This window comes from Bubalus bubalis, chromosome 21, assembly GCF_019923935.1.
Source record: "Bubalus bubalis isolate 160015118507 breed Murrah chromosome 21, NDDB_SH_1, whole genome shotgun sequence".
In the NCBI taxonomy this organism is placed as follows: Eukaryota; Metazoa; Chordata; class Mammalia; order Artiodactyla; family Bovidae; genus Bubalus; species Bubalus bubalis.
In genome coordinates this window covers 4,400,464-4,426,699 of record NC_059177.1, presented here as the reverse complement: position 1 = coordinate 4,426,699, position 26,236 = coordinate 4,400,464, and the positions used below count along the sequence as shown (strand labels likewise).

Genomic DNA, 26,236 nt, shown 5'->3' with positions numbered 1-26,236 from the left:
ATCATGGAAGAAGCAAGAGAGTTCCAGAAAAACATCTATTTCTGCTTTATTGACTATGCCAAAGCCTTTGACTGTGTGGATCACAATAAACTGTGGGAAATTCTTCAAGAGATGGGAATACCAGACCACCTGATCTGCCTCTTGAGAAATTTGTATGCAGGTCAGGAAGCAACAGTTAGAACTGGACATGGAACAAGAGACTGGTTCCAAATAGGAAAAGGAGTTTGTCAAGGCTGTATATTGTCACCCTTTTTGTTTAACTTATATGCAGAGTACATCATGAGAAACACTGGACTGGAAGAAACACAAGCTGGAATCAAGATTGCTGGGAGAAATATCAATAACCTCAGATATGCAGATGACACCACCCTTATGGCAGAAAGGAAGAGGAACTAAAAAGCCTCTTGATGAAAGTGAAAGTGGAGAGTGAAAAAGTTGGCTTAAAGCTCAACATTCAGAAAACGAAGATCATGGCATCCGGTCCCATCACTTCATGGGAAATAGATGGGGAAACAGTGGAAACAGTGTCAGACTTTATTTTTCTGGGCTCCAAAATCACTACAGATGGTGACTGCAGCCATGAAATTAAAAGATGCTTACTCCTTGGAAGGAAAGTTATGACCAACCTAGATAGCATATTCAAAAGCAGAGACATTACTTTGCCAACAAAGGTCTGTCTAGTCAAGGCTATGGTTTTTCCTGTGGTCATGTATGGATGTGAGAGTTGGACTGTGAAGAAGGCTGAGTGCCAAAGAATCGATGATTTTGAACTGTGGTGTTGGAGAAGACTCTTGAGAGTCCCTTGGACTGCAAGGAGATCCAACCAGTCCATTCTGAAGGAGATCAGCCCTGGATTTCTTTGGAAGGAATGATGATAAGGCTGAAACTCCAGTACTTTGGCCACCTCATGCGAAGAGTTGACTCATTGGAAAAGACTCTAATGCTGGGAGGGATTGGGGGCAGGAGGAGAAGGCGATGACAGAGGATGAGATGGCTGGATGGCATCACTGACTCGATGGATGTGAGTCTCAGTGAACTCTGGGAGTTGGTGATGGACAGGGAGGCCTGGCATGCTGCGATTCATAGGGTCGCAAAGAGTCGGACACGACTGAGCGACTGATCTGATCTGATCTGATGTTCAGATCTCATCATTCAATGCAACTGGAATGTATTATCACTTTTGATCAGTCTCTTTGAGCTGTAGCCATATTTCATTACTAGGTATTAATATGTTACATATCTATTCTCCTTTTTTTTTTTTTTTTTTGCTTTTTTTCTCTTTCCCAAACATGTGGAACTTGGCCTTACTTTGACTATCCTCCCTTTCCTTTTCTGGGATGCAGCTTTCCTCTTGGGCTCTACCAGGGACTCTCATGCTCGTTCCTTGTCATCATTTGCATCTTGGGTTAAAGCTCTCTCCTCAGAGGGCTTTCCTGTCCTTGACTTCAAGCCTCTCATTTTTTTCCACACTCTCTATAGCACCCGTATGCTTTATTTTGTTTTTGTAACACTATTGTTGATATCCATCAATTGATATTTTATATTTGATGAATACTTACTGGGTCCCCAAATCCAGCAGAATGCCAGTCAGTGAAAGGAGATTTGTGTGTGTGTGTGTGTGTGTGTATCTCTAATGATCACACGTGGAATAATTACTGGCATATTGGAGAAGGCAATGGCTACTCACTCTAGTATTCTTGCCTGGAGAGTCCCATGGACAGAAGAGCCTGGCAGGCTACAGTCCACGGGGTCACAAAGAGTTGGACATGACCGAGCAACTAACGCTTTCACACTGGTATATTAGTAGTACCCACATATTTAATGGGTGAACTGAATGAATGTATAAATGAACACATTTTACATATCAGGAAGGGAAGCTAGAGAGTTTAACTAGCCCAAGGACACAAATAGGAAGAACAGAGCAAAGATGCAAGTGAAGTGATTTCTGACCCATAAAGCCACGTGTATAACCGCACTTCATGGGTGGTATTGTTGTTTATTTGCTAAGTCGTGTGTGACCCTTTTGTGACCCCATGGACTGTGCCTGCCAGGCTCCTCTGTTCATGGGATTTTCCAGGTAAGAATACTGAAGTGGATTGCCATTTCCTTCTCCGGGGGATCTTCCTGACCCAAGGATCAAACCCAAGTCTTCTGCATTGGCAGGCAGAGTCTTTACCACTGAGCTACCAGGGAAGCACTCATATTAGGATGCTCCAGCTCACAGAAGGCTGAGCATGTAGGAAAGATATTAAATAAAAGAGGGTCACACACGTCTTCCAAACAGTATTGCAAAGTGCTTCTCTTTATCGACTGGAAACTAACAGCCGACCTGAAATCCCCACAACCTTCAGGGTCCAAGAGCGCCTGTCATGGTTTGTACTTAGAGCAGGTAGAGGGTGAAGAGATCTTACAGTCCCTGAGCACAAGCAATGGCCCCCATTTCCAACTCCAAGGTAACAAAATTCTCCGATTTTAGTCTCACAGGGTGAATAATACTCAGAAGCCTTCTCCCATTCCACCAACTCTGTCTTGGGAATAACGTCGTTCCAGCTTCAGCATAATAAAACAAGAAACTGTATGGTTTTTCTCCTTCTCTAAGTTTTTATAAAATCATGTATACAGCAAGATGGAAGCCCAGAGATTATCCAGTGCAATTTAAGCCATTTGTTTATTTGGTTGATAGAGTGATTGGTTTGGGTTTTGAAACCTAGAGACCAAATAAATGGAAAAGCAAGGACAGTGTTTTGGCTTCTTTAGCGATGACCATGATTTTCTGATGTTAAAAGACAGAAAGACAGAGGCAACGTGAAGACAGAGATGAAGACAAGCACATAAGACAAGAATAGAGATAAAGAAGCTAGAGGCTGGACCAGGGGTTTTCTCCTCCTTGGATCACATCTGCTGGCAATTGAGAGAGGAATTAAAATTACCAAAAGGAATAACAGTCCTCCTTCTTTTCAACCTCAGCAAACACAATTCTAACCTGTTTCTGTGCAAACACAGCTGTAGTTTGGAGGTTAGTAATCACTAAGTTTACATTTTAGAGATTTTCTCTGCTCAAACTTGATTTCCTAGTTCCATGCATTTCAGAGAATGATGGTGAATGAATTGCCAAAACAGCAAGGGAGAAATATTAACACAAAGATACAATTAAAGTAGATAGAATCAAAACATAGCCCAGACAATAAAATCACATTTAGATAAGCTTGATGGTAATTTTAAAGCATCATAGAGTTGCCTAAAAAGACAGTATTAGCATTTGCCTTGTAATTTTTAAAAATTTCTTTATTTTCTTTATCAGTGGGAAAAGATAGGGAGTAAGCAGTATCAGGGAGAGGAAAATAAGTGAACAAAATTGCAATGATAATTAAAGTAATTAAAAGAAACTACAAAAACAATATTTTAATCCATTTATCCTGATTTTTAATAGTCAGGCTGATATTTGTCTTCCTATAACCATGATTTTTTTTTAACTTAGTGAAAAGAAAGAAGAACTGAAATGATTTACTTGTAAAACTTGCCCGTTTGGTAGGAAGCGATAGAACACAGGGTTGCCCAGATGTTAAAAGTCATTCAAACAAAACTCCATGAGAATCAAATTAAGAGGACTGAGAGAGGTGAAAAAAAACTGCAAAATAGAAAGGTCTCTGTGCTCAGCAGTCTCTCACGCTCTCTAGCTCACGAGGGAACAGTAAAGGCACTCCTTAAAGAGGGTCTATGTTCCCAGATGTTGAAGCTGGATTAATTGTGAACATTCACTCCTCATCCCTTCTCCGTTTTGGGTCACTCTTTCCTGGCCCCTCATAACACTCTTTCAATGTGATTTTTGTTAGACAAATGGTCTCATGTTTCTGGAAATGGGAAATGGATAACATGAACACACAGTCCTGTCCCTCTAGACCTGGGCTGATTTATGCTCAGATCCTCGTGCTGGAAGGCAAGGTAGCCTGTTGGCACCCGCCAGCTCTGCGGCAGTGGCTCTTGGCTGTCTGACTATCAGCATTCCCACCATAAACTTCTGTTTGTAGGAGTTTATGACTTGGCTATAAAATGCTGCCCGCAGCGGGGTGGATCTTACAAAATTGTTTTATGTTACAAGAATGGAAAAACAAAATAATAAAATAAAATAAAAGGTCGGTAATTTCAGACACTATCTAGTGCTTCTGGAACTTTAAGAAGCCTGTAATTGTGCTGTTTCTGCACCCTGCTGGTGTTCAAATCAATGCTTTGAAGTTCAGTGGTTTAAATATAAAACGAAGATACCACCTTTACTTTGAAGAAGTGATTTTCAAAGAAGATGAATGTATAGCTTGCAAGTAAAATAATAATGAGGGGTTTTCTTTCCAGTCGAAGGAATTTCAGGATCTCAAGAACTTCTGGAGAAAGTAGCATGGAAACATATACACTACCATATGTAAAGTAGACAGCCGGTGGGAATTTGTTGACTGACTCAGGGAACTCGGACTGAGGCTCTGTGATGACCTAAAGAGGTGGGAAAGGGAGGGAGGGAGTTTCAAAAGGGAGGGGACATGTGTTTACCTCTGGCTGATTCACGTTGCCATATAGCAGAACCAATACAATATTGTAAAGCAATTATCCTTCAATTAAAAATAAATAAAGAAAAAAAGAACCACATCTGGAATTTTGTCCCAAGATAGAAGTGCAAAAAAAAATCCCTGAGCTCACTTCCTCCTAGAAGCACACCCAAATCACTATAATCCCTGTGATTTTGAGAACAGTACCTGAACCTATAGGTAGGTTCTCCCGCCTATCTTCTGTAAGATTTTATACAGGATTTTAACTTCTCTTGCCCTCATGTTTTCTATAATTATAAAATGTGAATAATAATAATAAACCAATAATTAACTCAAAAAATCAAACCAAAAAACAGAAGGAACCAGAAGGAAACAGGAGGGACAGAGTCATGGCATAGTCAAGGACCGTGCCCATCTGTGGGCACGGATAACCGTAAATAAGACAGCAATTACAATTGCAGAAGTTCTTCCCAAGGAGCGAGCAGTCTGAAACCCAGATTAGACTCCCCAAGCTGGAGCTCACAGAACATCTGGGTTTGAAGGCCAGTGGGGCTTGCTTTTAGAACATATAGAGGGCTGCAGGAAATAGAGACTCCACTCTTAAAGGGAGCACACAAAATTTCACACACACCAGGAACCAGGGCCGAAGCAGTCATTTGAAAGGAGCCTCAGTCAGACCCAACCCCTGATCTTGGAGAGTCCCCTGGAGAGACAGGAGGCAACTGCGCCTCCCCCTGTGGATACAGAAGCCGGGAGCTCTTTGTGCCTTAATAACACTGGTGCTGGTACGTGCTGTAGTGGAAGCCTCCCTCTAGTATATTAGCCTCGGGACTCAGCTCTCTCTCCACTCACCAGCCTGTTGGCACCAGTACTGGGAGCCCAACTAACTGGGATGGGACACAGCCCCATCCACCAGCAAACAGGTGCTGCAAGAACTTCTGAGCCCACAGCCACACCTGGACATATCCCTGTCTAAAAGAGATCCTGGGGTCCAGTCCTTCACACTAACACAGAGGGACTAGATCTGGAATCCCTAAGAACCAGCAGCCAGGGACTCTGCTATCCAGCCTGGCATATCAGAGGGCAGGCATCAGTCCCAGGACAACCGACAAAGCCCTGCCGCCTGCTATGGCAGGACTCACCCGCCCATTAGTAGGTCAGCACCAGTCCAGGCCCACAGACCAGCGGGCCAACACAAGCTTCAGGACCCTCCACACCCCACAGCAAGCTCTCTCAGAAACCACACCTGGGCCCTATGGCCAGACCCCAGGACACGGTTCTGCCCACTGGTGAGATGGCATGGCCATAGGACCTGGCTTCACTTGCTGCTTCCCAGGTGGTGTGAGTGGTAAAGAACTTGGCTGCCAATGTAGAAGACATACAAGACAGATGTGGGTTCAATCCCTGGTCAGGAAGATCCCCTGGAAGAGAAAATGGCAACCCACTCCAGTATTCTTGCCCCGAGAATCCCATGGACAGAGCAGGCTGGTGGGCTACAGTCCCTGGGATCACAAAATGTCAGACACACTGAATGTCTAACACTTTAACTTTCTTTCACTCACTGGTAGGCAGGCACCAGTCCTGGGATCCCAGGACCCTGCCTTCACCCATCAGGGAGCCAGCGCTAGCCCCAGGGCCCCATTGGGTTCTGCCACTAGCCACCTCATGACCCATCCCTGCCATCCAGCAGCCTCTCTAAAGGGAAGGGCCTGATGATCACCTGGACTGGGTCCAGCCATGGCTACCAGACCACCCACAAGATGTCTCCTGCAAGGTTGGGAAACACAACCAACCCACCAGATACACAGAAATAAAATAGCAATTTAAGAAAAATCAGGCAACAGAGGAACATATTCCAACTGAAGGAACAAGATGAAACCCAGAAGAAAAATTAAGTGGATATCTACCTGAGAAACAGTTCAAGGTAATGTTTGCAAAGATTATCAAAGAACTTGGGAGACAATTAATACTGTTAAAATCACTCTGCATCCTAAGGCAATCTACAGATTCAATGCAATCCCTATCAAAATATCAACAACAATTTTCACAGAAATAGGACAGATAATTTTAAATTTTTTACGGACGCATAAAAGACCCCAAATAGCCAAAACAATCTTGAGAATGAAGAATAGATCTGGAAGGTATCATGTTCCCTGACTTCAGGCTATAGTACAAAACTACAGAAATCAAAACAGTGAGGTACTGGCATAAAAACAGGTACATAGAGCAGAATAGAGCCCAGAAGTAACTTCACACACTAATGTCAGTTCACCTACAGTAGTGCTGGGAAAAAACAAAAAACAGCTGCATGTAAAAAAAAAATTTGAAATTAGAAAATTTTTTCACACCACATACGAAATGTATTAAAGCCCTAAATGTATGGCCAGAAACCATGAAAAGTCCTAGAAGAAAACACAGACAGAATACTCTCTGATGTAAATCACAGCAAGTTTTTTTTTTTGGATAATTCTAAGACAAAGGATCTAAGCATTGGAATGCAGAGTTCGAAAGAATAGCAAGAAAAGATAAGAAAGCCTTCCTCAGCAATCAATGCAAAGAAATAGAGGAAAACAACAGAATGGGAAAGACTAGAGATCTCTTCAAGAAAATTAGAGATACCAAGGGAACATTTCATGCAAAGATGGGTTCTATAAAGGACAGAAATTGTATGGACCTAACAGAAGCAGAAGATGTTAAGAAGAGGGGGCAAGAATACACAGAAGAACTGCACAAAAAAGATCTTCATGACCCAGATAATCACGATGGTGTGATCACTCACCTAGAGCCAGACATCCTGGAATGTGAAGTCAAGTGGGCCTTAGAAAGCATCACTAAGAACAAAGCTAGTGGAGGTGATGGAATTCCAGTTGAGCTATTTCAAATCCTTAAAGATGATGCTGTGAAAGTGCTGCACTCAATACACCAGCAAATTTGGAAAACTCAGCAGTGGCCACGGGACTGGAAAAGGTCAGTTTGCATTCCAGTCCCAAAGAAAGGCAATGCCAAAGAATGCTCAAACTACCACACAATTGCACTCATCTCACACGCTGGTAAAGTAATGCGCAAAATTCTCCAAGCCAGGCCCAGCAATACATGAACTGTGAACTTCCAGATGTTCAAGCTGGTTTTAGAAAGGCAGAGGAACCAGAGATCAAATTGCCAACATCTGCTGGATCATCAAAAAAGCAACAGAGTTCCAGAAAAACATCTATTTCTGCTTTATTGACTATGCCAAAGCTTTTGACTGTGTGGATCACAATAAACTGTGGAAAATTCTGAAAGAGATGGGAATACCAGACCACCTGACCTGCCTCTTGAGAAACCTATATTCAGGTCAGGATGAAACAGTTAGCACTGGACATGGAACAACAGACTGGTTCCAAATAGGAAAAGGAATACGTCAAGGCTGTATATTGTCACCCTGCTTATTTAACTTCTATGCAGAGTACATCATGAGAAACTCTGGGCTGAAAGAAGCACAAGCTGGAATCAAGATTGCCTGAAGAAATATCAATAACCTCAGATATGCAGATGACACCACCCTTAGGGCAGAAAGTGAAGAGGAACTGAAAAGCCTCTTGATGAAAGTGAAAGTGGAGAGTGAAAAAGTTGGCTTAAAGCTCAACATTCAGAAAACGAAGATCATGGCATCTGGTCCCATCACTTCATGGGAAATAGATGGGGAAACAGTGGAAACAGTGTCAGACTTTATTTTGGGGGGCACCAAAATCACTGCAGATGGTGATTGCAGCCATGAAATTAAAAGACGCTTACTCCTTGGAAGGAAAGTTATAACCAACCTAGATAGCATATTCAAAAGCAGAAACATTACTTTGCCAACAAAGGTCTGTCTAGTCAAGGCTATGGTTTTTCCAGTGGTCGTGTATGGATGTGAGAGTTGGACTATAAAGAAAGCTGAGCTCTGAAGAATTGATGCTTTTGAACTGTGGTATTGGAGAAGACTCTTGAGAGTCCCTTGGACTGCAAGGAGATCCAACCAGTCCATTCTGAAGGAGATCAGCCCTGGGTGTTCATTGGAAGGAAGGATGCTGAAGCTGAAACTCCAGTACTTTGGCCACCTCATGTGAAGAGTTGACTCATTGGAAAAGACTGTGATGCTGGGAGGGATTGGGGGCAGGAGGAGAAGGGGACGACAGAGGATGAGATGGCTGGATGGCATCACTGACTTGATGGACGTGAGTCTGAATGAACTCCGGGAGTTGGTGATGGACAGGGAGGCCTGGCGTGCTGCGATTCATGGGGTCGCAAAGAGTTGGACACGACTGAGTGACTGAACTGAAGTGAACTGAAGACAAAGGAAATAATAGCAAAATAAAAAAATGGGGCCTAGTTAAACTTAAAAGATTTTTCAAGGAAAAGGAAACCATTGACAAAAAGACAACCTTCTGTATGGAAGAAAATATTTGCAACCGATATGGCTGATAAGAGCTTAATATCCAAAACATACAAATTCAATATTAAAAAAGAACCTCAATATCCAAAAACTAAACTAGTAGATTTTAAAATGGACACAAGTCCTGAATAGACATTTTCCACAGAAAGATGTAGAGATGGCCAACAAACAAATGAAAAGATGCCCCATATCACAAATCAGCAGAGAATTGGAAATCAAAACCACAATGTGACATTACCTCACATCTGTGAGGATGGCTATCATCAAAGAACACAAATAGCAAATGTTGGCAAGATGTGGAGCAAAGGGAACTCTGTACACTACTGTGGGTGTGTCAATTGGTACACACACGGACAAACAGAATGAAAATTCCTCAAAAACTTACAAACAGAAATACCATGCGATCCAGAAATCCCATTCATATATTTCCATCAGAAGAAAGCAAAAACATTATTTCAAAAAGATACATGCGCCCGCATGTTCATACTAGTGTTTTTATGATGACCAAGGCATATATAAAGGACTATGTGTCCATCAACAATAGATGAATAAGGATGTGTGTGTGCGTATATATATATATAAACATTTTTTGTATTAAGTTCATTTATTTTTTACTTGAAGTACAGTTGGCTTACATTGTTATATTAATCTCTGCTACACAGCAAAGTGACTCAGTTTTACACATATATACATTCTTTTTTAAATGTTCTTTTCCATTATGGTTTATTCCAGGAGACTGGATTATGAATTGTGTGTATATAATGGGTGGATCCTAGTTCAATCTGACTGATGGGAAGACACTAAGAAGAGACTAAGAACACACACAAAGGGCAGATTATGTGAAGATACAGGAAAAGAAGACCATCTATTAATACAAAACGCAGAGAGGAAACCAACCCCTACTACTACCTTGATCTTGAACTTCTAGCCTCTGGAATTGAGAGAAAATATGTGTCTGTTGCTTAAAGCCACCTAGTCTGTTGATTTCTGCTATGACTGTCTGAACAAACTAATATAGTCATATTTTGTACCAAAAATCTTTTGCTTAAGAATAATTTTAAAAAGACGTAGATCTTCTTGGAAAAGGTGTTCACTTGATAAATTTGAAACGTTTCTTTCTCAGCAGGAGCACACATGCGGGAGGAGCTGATTTGTTAGAGAGGTTTGGGGGGGCAGGGATACTCTGTGTGAAGTGGAGCATAGCAGGCGTTCAGTGAATCCTGCATTGCCAGGCCTCCAGGAGCAGCTGGTGCCATCTCCAAGAGTGACTACATGGGCAAATTTCAGAGTCCCAGGCGGTCCGATTAGCTCTGCCTTGACCATTAAAATCAACAGTTAATAATGTTCTGAAAACTTGAAAGCCTCATGAATATATTCAAGTCTGGGAGATGTTCTTCATTCGGCTGACTTCTCTTCAAATCGTAAGACATGCATCCGGTAGAGGCCTCCCAGGCTAGTATGTGTAGGACATTGTGTAGACGTTAAGACTTGGTCCATGACCTCCAGGAAGTTAAGGTAGAGATTAGTTAACAATTGTGTTTTCTTATCTTTTCAAGTGTGTTCACAGAACTTGGTTTGAGATGATTTTTCCAAGAGATGCCAGGGTTCCGCACAGGCAGGCATGCCTGTCTGTAAGGGGCTGGCTTCCAGATGATATGTAATATCCATCCATTCATTCACGTTGAGTCCGCTGAAGACACATAAACACACCCAGCTGTGGAGACACAGCTTTTCCTTTTCTTCTGTGCCATTGAGCAGTTTCTTTTTCTCTGCAGTTTCCTTAACTTTGTTTTTTCATGAAAGCACAGCAGGTACAACCATTTTAACTCCATTTCTGGCTGAGATCCCCTTTGGTAAACATTCCCTTAAAAGTTAAAAAGAAAACTACTCGTCTTTTTCCAACAATGAGAAAAGTGCAATTTGTTCTTTTCTGTTTTGATTAAAACATCAAAAGCTCGCAGCAAGGGCCTCTTAAATGCAAATGCCCTCTTCACCTCCTCTTAGATTTCTGAGTTCCTTGGGACTTCCCAACAATTTCTGTTTCTCTGAATCTTCTCTCTTCCCCTGGCTGAGAAATTCTACCGTCTAGCTCTTTGGAAATCAATGCTAAATCATGTGGATGCTTTGTTCAGCCCATAGGGTCTTTGACTTTGGGGTTCTGAGCATTTATGACCCTTAGTGAGATTGACAGCATCTGGTTTTGTTGATCTATAGGCATAGAGAGGACTGGGAAAGTGTCAGGCATTTCATTATGACATGTGACAGATAGAAACATTCTGTGTACATATTTTAGCAAGAACAACATATTTATAGTTATACTGGAATTCTCTAACTCAAAGCAAAGATACAGAGTCAGTTTGATAATCTGCTTTTCTTTGAATATTCTACATTCCAGCACTATTCTAATGCTAGAAAGGGATGGAATTAAAAGTGAATACTCAGGAAAGAGCAGGAGTTTTACCTGGCAAAGCCAACGCCTCTGCTGACTCCATTAGCATCTCTTAGTATCCTTGTGGAAATGACATGTCCAAAGGGTTTCAGCATATTCTCAAGTTCCTGCTCGTCCATAGAAATGGGGAGATTTGAGATGTAAAGGTTTGTTGGGTCTTGCTCTTGTTGCTAAGGGAAAAAAGAAACACACGGGGTAAGTTCTGAATATTGAGAAACACTGCGGATACATTTCCCTTATGTTGCCATCTAGAGTCCAATCTCCAACATTCTGCTCAAGTTCTTTCAGTGAGGGCAGTGTTTCTTTTCACTGAACTCCTATGGGCCGGAAGGCTTCTCATAGAAACAATGTCATCTGTGGCAACCATGCTTTATGTCCAGCCTGCCTTAGAAAAGACTAATGAACTTTTATTGCAGTTGAACAAAGGTAAATACGTATGTTCTATGACCATTAGCTGGTGGTTCTATAACCACTCTAATTGCCTTCACCACTAGTTACTAATGTTGCATTTAGAGAGCGTTCATAGTCATATGTGTGTGTGTGTGCTAAGTAACCTCAGTCGTGTCCAACTCTTTGTGACACTATAGACCATAGCCTGCCAAGCTTCTCTGTGGGATTCTCCAGGCAAGAATACTGGAGTGGGTTGCCATGCCTTCCTCCAGGGCATCTTCCCGACCCAGGGATCCAACCCACATCTCTTACATCTCCTTCATTGGCAGGTGGGTTCTTTACCACTAGTGCTCCCTGGGAAGCCCTTCACCACACACTAAGCATTGTTTTAAACCCTTGATATAGACTACTTCATTCAATATTCCCAGTATATATAATCGTTACTATTTTAAAGAGGACAAAATTGAGCCATGGCTTGTCTAAGTTACATAGCTTGTAAACGTCAAAGCCAGGGCTGAAACCTGGGGGATATCCCCCAAGTTCGCGGGTTTTCCTGTCTTACTATACTGCTTTCCACTGAATCAATGGGGGGAAAAGAAGTATGGTCCTAGAACATCATTTATTATCAGCCTCAGCATCAGTTGGGAACTTGCCAGTAATGTAAATTCTCAGGACCCACTCCCGGATCAGAAACTTGAGGGTGGGCCAAATGACCTGTGTTTTGACAAGCCCTTCAGGTGATTTCTGATGATTGCTTGCTGCCACAGAACACAACTAAATATTTACACGTGAATGAGATTATGAAGCAGTACTAGCGCTTAAATAAGGTTTTTTAATAGGATGGGAAATCAAACAACCTGCCAGCATTATTTCCAAGTACACGAACATTTGCCATTTCACAGACTGAATTTACATGTTGGAACTTAGTTATATGTCTCAAAATAATGCACACCCAAAAACCTGATGTGATTAAGTGTTAGTTGCTCAGTCGTATCCGACTCTTGGCGACCCCATGGGCTGCAGCCCACCAGGCTCCTGTGTCCATGAGATTTTCCAGGCAAGGATACTGGAGTAGGTTGCCATTTCCTTCTCCAGGGGATCTTCCCAACCCAGGGATCGAACCCGGGTCTCCTGCACTGCAGGCAGATTCTTTACCGACTGAGCTACAAGGGAACGCACAGCCAAAAACCTGATGTGATTAGTTAATATCAAAACAGATCAGATACTTAAATGAACTATTATATTTTAACTAAAACAACAAGAAACACAATCACATTGGGAAAAGCAGTTCTGAAGTCTGTAGCAAATGAGATGATATAACAGTAAAAATATCTTTTGTGAAGAGATGATATCTTCTGTAGATATTTGAGGTTTTAAGCACAATGAACAAGATTCCAATTACTATTACAGGTCAAGAAACAATTTTGGCATGAAACTAAACTCCATTATGTTTAGCAGTTCTAAATATTCATGGAGGTCATAATATTTGTATTAGGCTTTGAGATGAATAAGATCTATTATTAGGTTCTTTTTGAAACACAGTTTAGTTTTCAAGCTTTTTGATCACCAGGGAAATCTCTGCAAATAAATATGCAATCAATCAAAAAAATACAACACAACTTTAGCATTTGGGAATACAGTTTAAATGGAGAAACTGTATACCCGTGGTCAGTTTCTCTCACTCTCTCACACACACATCACTAATTAATGGTATGATCCTAGAGAGAAAGCAGAGATATTATTTTTTCCTAAGTGACATGATCCCCAACCCTTAATGGGGGTGATTAAAAAAAAGTGGTATTTCAGATACATAATAACAAGCCTATGCACATACAACTTCCATCTTTATATTATTTTACTACCCATCCTTTAATTTTAATCTTCATATTATCTTTCCAAAGGCAGGTAAGCAAATAGCATTATAGTTACTGGATAATGAGGAAATGGAGGCACGAACTTTTCATCATCTTACTTGAAGGCGATTTGATAATTAGTGACAGGGGGTTCAAATTAAATTTAGTCAGGTTTTCTATCTTCCATCTCAGTGCCTTTTCCACTAGTCTAGTCCAGTGTTATCCACGCTGTAATCATTTGCATATCATCTTAGAAAATGTGCCAGCCATGTACTGATTTTATTTCCTTAAAACTTTTCTTTACATCAGAATACCTTTGGGCTTAAGTAAACCCATTTAAAAAGACAACATTATGTTGCTTGCGTAGCTAAAAGGCCAGGATCACTTCGCATAAGTAGGTTACTATCAAAACTGGTAACAAATTAATGTTATTAAATTATATTAGATATTGCTTCTTCACAGAAGATTTTGACCTTGGTGGCTGATTCTCTCTTAGTTATAAAAGAGATTTGTAATTAAGAGAGGTATTGACCACACTAGGCCCAGACAGAGTCTTTTTCCTGGGAAGAATCAGAGTTGAGAAAAGAATAACTTTCTTATAGTGTGGTTTTTGGAGCTTACACTTTCAGGTCAACTCAAGTCCCAGTGGAAGTTCCTGCTTTAGCCCAGAGAGCAGACTGCAACATACGGCAGTCCCAGGAATGGGTGGGAATTTGCCCAGTGTTCTGCACCCCTTTGTCCTAAATGAGGATAAACCACCATAAGCAAACAATCCCCCTATGCCAGCATTCTGTACAATCTTTTCATTTTTCAAGTAGCATTAGACCAGTGTATCCTGATTTATTTACTTGCACCTTCTCAAAACGGAGTGCAATAAACAGACAGAGCTTATACATGAGAGACTGCCCAGGAAGCTACTTTCTGAATCCAAATTCAAAGAGCAAGACCAACTCCTAATCTGTACTCATAGAGAAAGTACAGAATTGGAGAGCATCATTCCTTGATTTGTGTTCACAGAAAGACTATAGTGTTGGGCAGTGTTATTCATTAACTCATTCTCTCCTTTGAAATACAAGCCTTGAACACATTTGTTGACTTGACAAGAGAAATTAATTTCTGTATAGAATGAACTTTAAAATAATATATACATCTATATTTTTAATTTTTATTTATGTATCAGATTTATGTAAACAGACCGTTTCTTTTGAAAGGCTCTTTGTCACTGTGAACTTGAAAGAATATGCCTTTTAAATTTGCAAAAAACAATAACTCATATGATACTTACACTCTAGAATCTTTTACCAATCTGTTTTTAACTTTTCATGATCATTTAGCTCCAGGATGGAGCTGAAGGGGCACCTCATCCGGTCAGGTCATTTAACAGATGGGGGAAAGATAGAGACTGGAGTAGTGCTTATGATTTACTCGAGGCCACCCAGCTAATTAGTAACAGGTTGGAAATAGAACCCATGTCCCTTCATGCCTGGTCTAATGTTCTTCCCAACGCTTCATACTGCCTTTCCTCGTACACTCCAGAGAATAGTAGACAGAAGTGTGTAGTTCAAAGAAATATTAGTACAGAAAAGAATATCTCTGCATATCTTATTTTTTTCACTGCTGCTTATTCATTACTTAGCTTAGACACAAAGTTAAGCCAAGAAAAGGGGGTTCCTGGCCTTATTTGGCATCTCACATACCATCACTGAATGACCCCTCTGCAGCATTTAATCTGAAAAAGTACATGACGATAATTCACACATCTATTACATGTAATTGACTGTGTCAGCATATAACTCCTCCATTGGGTCTGTCTGTATCTTTTCATCGGTATAGGGACTTCTTGATTTATTATTTAGCTTCGTCAAAAGATTGTGGAAAAGTTAGAACTCCCATTGTTAATGGGAGCAGAGACCTTGCCATTTTATGTAAGGATATGTAAATATTCATTTCATGACTTCACTCTCCATGGATTTTTGGTGTCAGATTTATTGGTGTTCATTCACTTTTTAAATGTAGTTAGGAACAACTTCAGAACATTTTGCGGAAGCTTAGTAAATGAAGACAAATAGAGGACAACATTATTGCTCATATCAGGATCAAATATTACGTCTGGGTCTGTGTTTGCTGGATGCATAACACAGCTATTATATATACATGATTCTAGAAAAGGTAACAACTTTTGAACAAGATTTCAACACTCAATCTGGTAACATTGATGCTTGTTGAAATTATATTTAAATATTCAGGAAGTAGTTATTGGCATTAGAGATTTTAGAGCAAAGTTTCTCAAGCCACCTGTGGTGGGAACCATTTTAATTTCCAATCTGTCACAAACTGATATTTGTAAAATATTTATATTTGCCAAAGCTAATAGAACAAAATTAAAAGACACAAAATGTAAGTTGCAATTTTTATTGCCATGTTCAACAGATCAAAATTACATTTGGATTAAATGTCATGCTATTGTGAACTTGTTATAAAAAGTTTTAAATGCTTACTCTCTATTTCTGTATGTATCCATTTTGAACAAGTACTATTTGGTAGATCAAATTATAACACTGATTTAGGGGACTATATTTCTATTTTTTCCATGATAATATTTTACACTAAGTTACCAGTCTTTGCCTACTTTATATACTATCAAACTTTTTTTTTTTTTAAAGCACAACATTATGTGCAATCAAATTAATAGTCACTTTTAACTGTGAAGTGGACAAAGCTGTCTCAGGATGAATTGTCCTAAGCAGTGGAGACTAAATATCCTGAAATACCCTGAGGATGTTTGAAGCAGCTCTAAAGCAAACAAATGATTTTAAATATTTTTAAAACACATTGAAGGGGATGTTCATATAGACCACAGGTAATAATATTATTCCTCAACGGAGCAGAGTTTTACAGTACTTAAGGTGTTTGGGGGCATTTATTTTATTTTACATGGCTCTTTCTAACACTCCTAGGCAGTAGATTGGCAAGAGTTATTATCATCACTCTACAAATGAGAAAATCGATTCTGATATTTTAAGAAGGGTACCAAACACACATGGCGAGTAAGTGAATAAATGACATCATAAGTGATATTTTTGATCTTGATCAAGATCAAGATAGTACCCTTTGTTCTACAGTACGCCAATTCTCGGGATTGCCAATAAATATTGCTATTCAATGGATCTCACTAGTAGAATGAAAAATCAATGTGGAAACAAAGGTGTAATTGCTTTTCTTTAAAATTTATTTATTTTAATTGGAGGATAATTAAAATATTGTGATGGTATTACTTTTTAATGGACAAGCTTATTTTAAATGCTACAGCAATTTAAAAATTAATAATAATAAAAACAAAGTGTTTTCCCTTTCCCCAAAACAAAAACATGGAGTCAGAGCCTCTTGAATTAACAAGCTGCCCTTAAAGGTGTCAGAGGTTTTAGAATTAGTTTAACACTAACTTTGTACACAAATTTTCTTACCCTTCTAGTAACATCATCAGCCTGTTTGATGCATGGTCTAGGAGTTCCAGCTCCTCTCGGCAAGATCTGGAGGAAACCAGCCATTCTGGACATACTTCTCTGATGATTAATTTCATCTGCTACCTGGACTGAGCCACAGGATGCTCAGAGAATTGGTCAGGCATTGTTCTAAATCTAGCTGTGAGAGTGCTTCTGAATGACGTTAACATTTAAACTAATTTGTTTGCTGAATAAAACAGATCACCCTCTCTAATGTGAGTGGGCCTCCTCCAATCACTGAAGATCTGAAAAAGGCTGATCCTCCCTCAAGTTTAGTTCGACCACCTTCAAACTGGGACCCTATTTCTTTCCTGCCTTTGAACTCAAAACTGAAACACTGGCTATTACTGTGTCTCCAGCACAGCTTGCTGACCTCAGATCTTGAGACTTGTCAGCCTCCATAATCAGGCAGATTTCATGAAATAGAACTCTTCTCACACACACTTACACAGACACACACATACCTTACTGGCTGTTTCTCTAAAGAATCTTAACTAATACAAAGTGTTAATTTTGTCAAATCTGTTTTGCCATAAAAATATGAGAGCAGTCTTAGCTCTGACCTTCACATAGGACCTTCTTGTTCCCTAGCCACGAAAACATGGTCTTGGACCAGGTATAAAAAGAGCCAGAGTCTTCCCCTTTCTCTAGAAGCATCTAATGCATTAGAGACCATTAAAGGGAAAGTAAAGAAAGACTACCAAGAAGTAGACTTTCACCCCTAAATAGTGCCCAGTAAAGATATCCTCTGTCTTGTCTGCTAAGCAATGAAGGCGGCTGCCCTCTATTTTCAATTGTCTTCTCCCTCTGCTAAGAGTGAGAAGGTGATTTCTCTTCCCCTGCTCTTACATACTGATGGAGTCAGAGCAGAGCATCCAGCAGTTTTTCCTCCTGAGGCACCAATAAGAACAATTTCCATAAAATAAGAATGAATAAAAACAATTCCCCTAAGGAACACATGTTGCAAAGAAGGATTTCATTATTTCAGATTTCATGTAAGCACGGCATTGGCAATTGGAGTTCTTATCCCCAAGTTCAACTGGGGACACGGGTTGGTTCTGGACAACACACTCAGCAGAGAATGGAAAATCGTGTCCAAGGCTCAGGACAACCTGAACACTCGGTCACGTGTTGCTCTTTAAGGCAGGGGCGAGGCGAGGTGAGCAGTGAAGGGCTAAGCGAGCACCCTGAGTCTCAGTGACTGAGTCGGAGTTACCTGTGTGTAGTCCTGGGCCAGGCGGGGTCCTGGCTCTGCTTGACTTCTCCCTTCACAGGACCTCCTGAACTCAGCCCAGTATCACCTGATGGGATGGTTTCTCCTGTGAGAAAACGCTAAATTAACATTTTACAATATTGAGCTCTCTCTATAGTTTTATTGTAATGTACTGTTATATCACAAATACGTATGGTTTTGTACTCAGAGTCCTGACGGTCAAGAATGAGAACAGGAAACAAAACTATAGAGAAACAGACTCAATATTGCAAACAAAGTACACCCCTTTTCCTCAATCTCATTCACCTCTCCGATGGGGCTTTCGAGACATGGGTTTTAGAACAGAATGTCATCACTTGATTTGTGGAGAATGACAATGGTTCTTCTTCAAACGACTGAAATTCTGGAACGGGCATGAATATGGCCATACATTTGCTACAGCACCCTACTCATTTCTTCTGGAATGATCATTACAACACATACACATACAGAATACACGCAAACCATCTCTGTGTCTTCTGCCCAGGACAGCTGAGCCTTGCTGAGGCCCACAGGCATGTTGGGGGCACACACAAATGTGTCATCGGATGAGGCGTCAAGGTGTTAAGGATAAAGGATTCCACTCAAGGGCAACCATTCCCACTGGGTCAGCGTCAGTGACACCTCAGCGCCTACCACACACGGTGACCACTGCAATTGTGCGACAGGACTCAGGTGGTAATCACTGGGTCCCCTGAGAGTAGTGCATCCTGAAAAAATATAGGGTGCTCTGCTAAATCTGAATTTCTGTGTGAAACAACACAAAAGTTTTTAATGTAAATATAATAGCAAAGGTCAAATCTGACGCCATGTTGGGTCCATTTCTTTTTACTTTAACTTTTTTATTCTATTGTTTTTGCTGCAAGTTAGGGATATTGCCAATATCCCTGAAATATGTAGGATTGCCCATTTTCTGACCCTTAAGGGTATAACACTTTTTCATTTGCATAGAGGTTTAAAAAAATCACAGAACAGTGAATAACATTTGTCTGTTGGAGGTTTACAAGAACATCATGACCAGATTTACCAGAACAGCTGCAAGAGCAAAGGATTCTGGCACCAAGAAGTTTGCAACAACCAATCACCCCCCCTCCCCTCTTAATATAAAACAAGGCCGAATTCTAACTTGGGTAAGATGGTTCTTTGGGACCCAAGTCCACCATCCTCGCAGTCTGCTAGCTTTCCAATAAAGTCATGATTCCTTGCCCCCACCAACTCATCTCTTGATTTATTGGCTTGTCATACAGCAAGCAGTATGGGCTTGGACTTGGTAACATAAGTATGTCCCAAATATTGCACAGGACACAGTTATACTAAGATAATAATTGCTACAAAGGATTAATATTATTATCAAGTCATATAAATTATTTGTTGTTATATAGGATTCATTTTGGGTTTCCCAGGTGGCTTAATGGTAAAGAATCCACCCGCCAACGCAGGAGACTCAGGAGATGTGAGTTTGATCCAAAGATCCCCTGGAAGAGGAGATGGCACCCCACTCCAGTGTTCTTGCCTGGAAAACCCCATGCACAGAGGAGCCTGGTGGGCTACTGTCCAGGGGGGTCACAAAGAGTTGGACACAACTGAGCACAGCACATACACGGGATTTATATTATTTTTAAGCTTACTTTGTGCCATACACTAGGCTTTAAAGTTATTTAAATTCATTATGGTTCTCTTCCTTAAAACAACCCCCATCTGTCTGTCTGGTTAATGTCCGTATTTTATGTGACAGAGCTGAGGTTAAAAGAAGATATTCAATTGTTTAAGGTCACACAGCTGTTAAATCCAATGATAATTCAAATCCCAATCTATCTGGCTCAGAGACCTGAGATTCCAACAAAAAGCAATGTGTTTAAAGGCTGGTTCATAACTTCTAAGGGATGAAGGTGAAGGAGCCAGCACTGGGTAGATTCCTACAGGCATTCAGTGGAAGCACAATTTACCTTTCTATGAATGGAAATCCTTTCATCCTACTGAGTCTGAGAAAGACCCAAAGTTCAGTTCTGTTTTCAAGGCTGGCATAACAAAAATTTCTCATGTTCCTAAGAAAAACACACGTGACTAGTTTTCTTCTAACCTCTATTACATGAGGATACATCTTGAAACTATATGCTTTACATAGAGGGAGTGAAAAAATAACAGCTTGATATGTGAAATGTTACTGTTACATAGCTGTTTTGCTCGAATCTACTTTTATTCCAAAATTGTCCAATGTCAATTTCACAGGAAACTGGTTTTGTAAAGCCATGCACATGTCACATGGAATAGAGAAAGAGGATGCTTTCAGTTCTACACCAGTACCTTCTTTAAGAAAACAAACTCAGCTGCATATGTAAATCCTGTCAGTCTAAGTGAAGGATAGCATATCCCAGGTTTATTTAGTCCCAGTCTTTCTGAAGACAGCCTGAGAAGACTGCAGAACTTCTGGTGGCCTGAGATCCTTAAGAATACCGTGGAGAAAATCTGTGCATGTGTGTGACCATGAAAACTGATGTATCACTATTTGCAGGGAGAAGGAAGTCACCTGGATGCTACCAGCTTGTTTCATTTCTTGTATTTCTGGTATTAAAATCATGAGTTTGGTAGAAAAACAGCAAGCAAGATGTACACAGAGGGTTGTAGGTGTTCAAAGGAGATAAACCATTTTACTTTTGAAACCTATTAACTTCCATCACCAATGCCAGCTTTTTTTGGCACATAAATTAATTGTAATTTTCTTGAAATATATCACTGGGAAAGTGATCAGTCTTATTCTTACTGTGACTCAACACTGAGTTAAAAGGATGCCACCAAGACTTCCTGGAAGATGGACAAAAAAGGCACACATAAATCTGTTTCTCCCCAGTTCTATGGAATCCTGGGCTCCGGGCCAGCACACCTGAAGAACTGGGGGCTCTCAGGGACACAGTACTGATGCCAGCCAAAGCCACTTGTGGATTTACATATCTTGACTCAAGGCACTTTACTAAACAGACCATCCTCTTATATTTTATACCATTCCTATTGACTGTTCGGCTTCCAAGGTGGCTCAGTGGTAAAGAGCCCATCTGCCAATGTGGGAGATGTAAGAGACTTGGGTTTAATCCCTGGATCAGGAAGATCCCCTGGAGAAGGAAATAGCAACCCACTCCAGTATTCTGAAGTCCCACGGACAGAGGAGCCTAGTGGGCTACAGTCCTTGGGGTCACAAAGAGTTGGACAGGACTGAGCATGCACTGGCATGCGCGTGCACACACACACACACACTGACTGTTCATTCACTCACTCATCAAACATTTGTCTAGTCTGTATCAGTCACTGAGCTAAATCCTGACAACAGAGACATGATGGCCATGTTTCTTGCCTGCCATAGAGAGCTCAGACTTATGGACAGTGTACAACTAAGTCTCAATAAGAAAAGCTACTTCCCATTAGTGGACACATGAGTGCAACCAAGGAGGGAGACATCTGCCTCCTATACTCTTACTCTCCATAACATGAAATTCTGTTTTCCTCAATATGGTGATTAGACAGTCTAAATTACTTCTAAATGGTGTTTCAGCTACATTATGAACATAAAATTAATTCCTGAAATATATAACACCCTAGGAGATATTAACCACTAAGACAACCAAAATTTTCAATGTGGGTTTAATATTTATATATTTCAATTTTAACAAAAAAACTTATGTATAAACCTTTAGAAAATGTTAAATAGGAATAACCTATAAACAGACAGTGACACAGTGATTCTGGCATTAATGAGTTTTATGACAGTAACTAGTTATCATTTCTCAGCAAATTTCCTGAACTGTAAAATAGAAATAATAACTAATAACTTCAGAGAGTTATCATGAGAATTCAATGACACAATATACTAAAAATTTAGGGGAGTTCCAGACACATAGTCGAAACTCTGTAACTCATTATTCTCTCTATAATTATGAGTAATTATAGAAATAAAGGCATTTAGGACATTGTAGAAGGAGAGTTACGAACTAAATGTAAGTCATGTTCATAAAACAGCAATTATTGCTATTTAGAATCTGTCCCATTGCATTTCTCATGGGTGCAAACTTACCAGACCTTATATTAAATTACATAGAGGTGGACATATTAAACTGATGATGAGATTCTTAAAATGTGGCCACTGGATCAGCAGGAGAATCTAGAAATGTATCGCAGGGGGAAACAGAACACTGTACTTATCATTTATGAGCTAAAAAGATTAATGATTTATTACTAGGCTCATTAATCAAAACTGTGTGGCTTTTTTTTTTTTTAAGGAGCAATTCCACTGTTCAAGTCAATTAGCCCACCAAAGCTATTACACCAAAGAAGCTGCAATGCTATTCAGACTTCCCCAGGAGTATTTGGAGTATAAAATAAATGCTATTATTCAGAAGATACCGAATTGCTAAGCTTCTTAAATTCATACAATTGGGAACCTGCAGTACATTAACATGCTGAAACTCATTAAGAGTCTTTTCTTCCCCAGCTTTAGAGTCATTGGCATTCTCAGCACAGTAAGAACAATAACACGCTCCAGGCCTCCAAGGGGAGAATGCCTTGTGCTCCTCCAGATCCACTTCAGGGCATCACTGGGGCAGCAGGTGTGCCCGTCCTATGAGAGGGTGGCAGCTTCTGTTGGATGACCCTAACTCCTAGACAGGACTGCAGAGCTGGATCATACTGTGTGTGGAAGAGGAGAGGAAAAGGAGTAGCAGGTTTATAGCATCATTTATCTTTCCCTTGTTCAAGCTCTATTTAAAACATTCCAGAATAAATATGCAAAATGTGAGTAAGGATTTAACCCATCAGTTAGAATCTATGAGGCTCTTCTTTTTTGCTTTTAATTGAAGTATAGTTGATTTACAATGTTGTGTTTGAGGTGTAGAGCAAAGTGATTCAGATATGTATAACAAATATATATGTGGTATACATAAGTGTGTGTGTGTGTGTGTGTGTGTGTGTGTGCATGTATAAAACCTATACAGTGGACTTCCCTGATAGCTGAGCTGATAAAGAAGCCACCTGCAATGCAGGAGACCCCAGTTTGATTACTGGGTCAGGAAGTTACCCTTGAGAAGGGATAGGCCATCCACTCTAGTATTCTTGGGCTTCCTTGGTGGCTCAGATGGTAAAGAATCCACCTGCAGTGTGAGAGACCTGGGTTCAATCCTTGGGTTGGGAAGATCTCCTGGAGAAGGGAATGGCTACACACTTCAGTATTGTGGCCTGGAGAATTCCATGGACTGTAGAGTCCATGGGGTCACAAAGAGTCGAACATGACTGAGCAACTTTCACTTCAACCTATACAGTAGGCCCTTGTTGGTTATCTCGTTTTTATATGGTAGTGTGTATCTGTTAATCGCAAACCCTCACTTTATCCCTCCTTCCCTTTCCCCTTTGATAAGCATAAGTTTATTTTCTGTATCTGTGGGCCTATTTATGTTTTGTACATAAGTTCATTTGTGTCATTTTATTTTAGGTTCCACATATAAGCATTATCATATGATATCTGTCTTTCTCTAACTGGCTTACTTCACAAGGTATGACCATCTCTATGTCCATCCAGGTTGCTGCAAAGGGTATGATGTCATTCCTTTTATAGCTGAGTAATATTCATTGTATATATGTACCACATCTTCTTTATCTGTTCATCTCTTGATGCACACTTAGGGTGCTTCCATGAGGCTTTTATTATGTAAGTGAATAATGAAATAAATGAGGGATCCTTAAAGTAGAATGCAAACTAATAAATATGGAAGGAATGTTGGAATTACAAAATCAATACTTGGTAACAATAATAGTAATAATGGACTGAAGCATGAATGATCAGAATATGTCAAAACAAGTGAGTAAAATTTGATGAGAACTAGGAACTGTACATAATCCCAAAGAATTTCCCTCCAAATCTCAAAGAATTTCCCCTGAAAGGTTAGTAATCACAAGGGGAAAATGGTAACTTATCCATGGCGATACCTTTCAGACAACGTCTTATGATCAGTTCTATCACCGACATGGAGTGCGTGGACACCATGTGCCCCTCCCCTCCCGTGTGATGATCAGAAGGAGAGGAGTGCTCTGTGGTCTTTGTTCCAACAGTGCAAACCTGAGCGCACTCACTGCAAAGTATCAGGTACACGTAAGTTGAGAGACATTCAATATACAATAACTGGTCTGTAATCTTTTAAAAAAAATCAAGATGAAGAAAGACTGAAGAAGAACCAGAGATTCAGTTCAGTTCAGTTCAGTCACTCAGTCGTGTCCAACTCTCTGCGACCCCATGAATCGCAGCACGCCAGGCCTCCCTGTCCATCACTGACTCCCGGAGTTCACCTAAACTCATGTCCATCGAGTCGGTGATGCCATCCAGCCATCTCATCCTCTGTTGTTCCCTTCTCCTCCTGCCCCCAATCCCTCCCAGCATCAGGGTCTTTTCCAATGAGTCAACTCTTCCCATGAGGTGGCCAAAGTACTGGGGTTTCAGCCTCAGCATCAGTCCTTCCAATGAACACCCAGGACTGGTCTCCATTAGGATGGACTGGTTGGATCTCCTTGCAGTCCAAGGGACTATCGCCATGGAAAAGAAATGCAAAATAGCAAAATGGTTGTCTGAGGAGGCCTTACAAATAGCTGTGAAAAGAAGAGAAGTGAAAAGCAAAGGAGAAAAGGAAAGATATTCCTATTTGAATGCAGAGTTCCAAAGAATATCAAGAAGAGATAAGAAAGCCTTCCTCAGCGATTAGTACAAAGAAATAGAGGAAAATAACAGAATGGGAAGGACTAGAGATCTCTTTAAGAAAATTAGAGATACCAAGGGAACATTTCATGTAAAGATGGGCTCGATAAAGGACAGAAATGGTATGGATCTAATAGAAGCAGAAGATATAAAGAAGATGTGGCAAGAATACACAGAAGAACTACACAAAAAAAATTCTTCACGACCCAGAAAATCATGATGGTGTGATCACTGACCAAGAGCCAGACATCCTGGAATGTGAAGTCAAGTGGACCTTAGAAAGCATCACTACGAACAAAGCTAGTGGAGGTGATGGAATTCCAGTTGAGCTATTCCAAATTCTGAAAGATGATGCTGTGAAAGTGCTGCACTCAATACACCAGCAAATTTGGAAAACTCAGCAGTGGCCACAGGACTGGAAAGGGTCAGTTTCATTCCAATTCCAAAGAAAGGCAATGCCAAAGAATGCTCAAACTACTGCACAATTGCACTCATCTCACACGCTGGTAAAGTAATGCTCAAAATTCTCCAAGCCAGGCTACAGCAATACATGAACCATGAACTTCCAGATGTTCAAGCTGGTTTTACAAAAGGCAGAGGAATCAGAGATCAAATTGCCAACATCCTCTGGATCATCGAAAAAGCAAGAGAGTTCCAGAAAAACCAGAGATTAAAGGATACTAAAAAGATGTGACAGGTCCATGTAAGGACTCACACTGGATTGAATCCTGGCTCCTGGTCTGATAAAATGCTTGCTAATTATAAAGGAGTTTATTGAAACTTTATAGACATTTTTAGCATATCAGTCTTAATATTCTGATTTTGATCATTTTACTGGGTATGAATGTCCTTGTTATTAGGAGGTATAGTGAAGTATTTATGGATATCAGGGCACCAAGTCTGTAACTAAGTGTCAAATATCTTAGAATGATAATAATGCTATGCTAAGTCGCTTCAGTCGTGTCCGACTCTGTGTGACCCCATAGACGGCAGCCCACCAGGCTCCCCTGTACCTGGGATTCTCCAGGCAGGAACACTGGAATGGGTTGCCATTTCCTTCTCCAATGCATGAAAGTGTAAAGTGAAAGTGAAGTCACTCAGTCGTGTCTGACT

The 26,236-nt window shown here is 40.4% G+C and overlaps 1 protein-coding gene across 11 annotated transcripts in view; it reads right to left on the bottom strand.

The window, feature by feature from the left end:
* RBMS3 (RNA binding motif single stranded interacting protein 3) overlaps positions 1-26,236 on the bottom strand; it is an 817,173-nt gene that overhangs the window by 298,955 nt on the left and 491,982 nt on the right. For all 11 annotated transcript variants that reach the window (XM_044934041.2, XM_044934037.2, XM_044934042.2 and 8 more), the window contains exon 5: positions 11,411-11,568. In XM_044934041.2, coding sequence (XP_044789976.1) covers positions 11,411-11,568 — 158 coding nt within the window. The remainder of the gene's footprint in view (positions 1-11,410; positions 11,569-26,236) is intronic.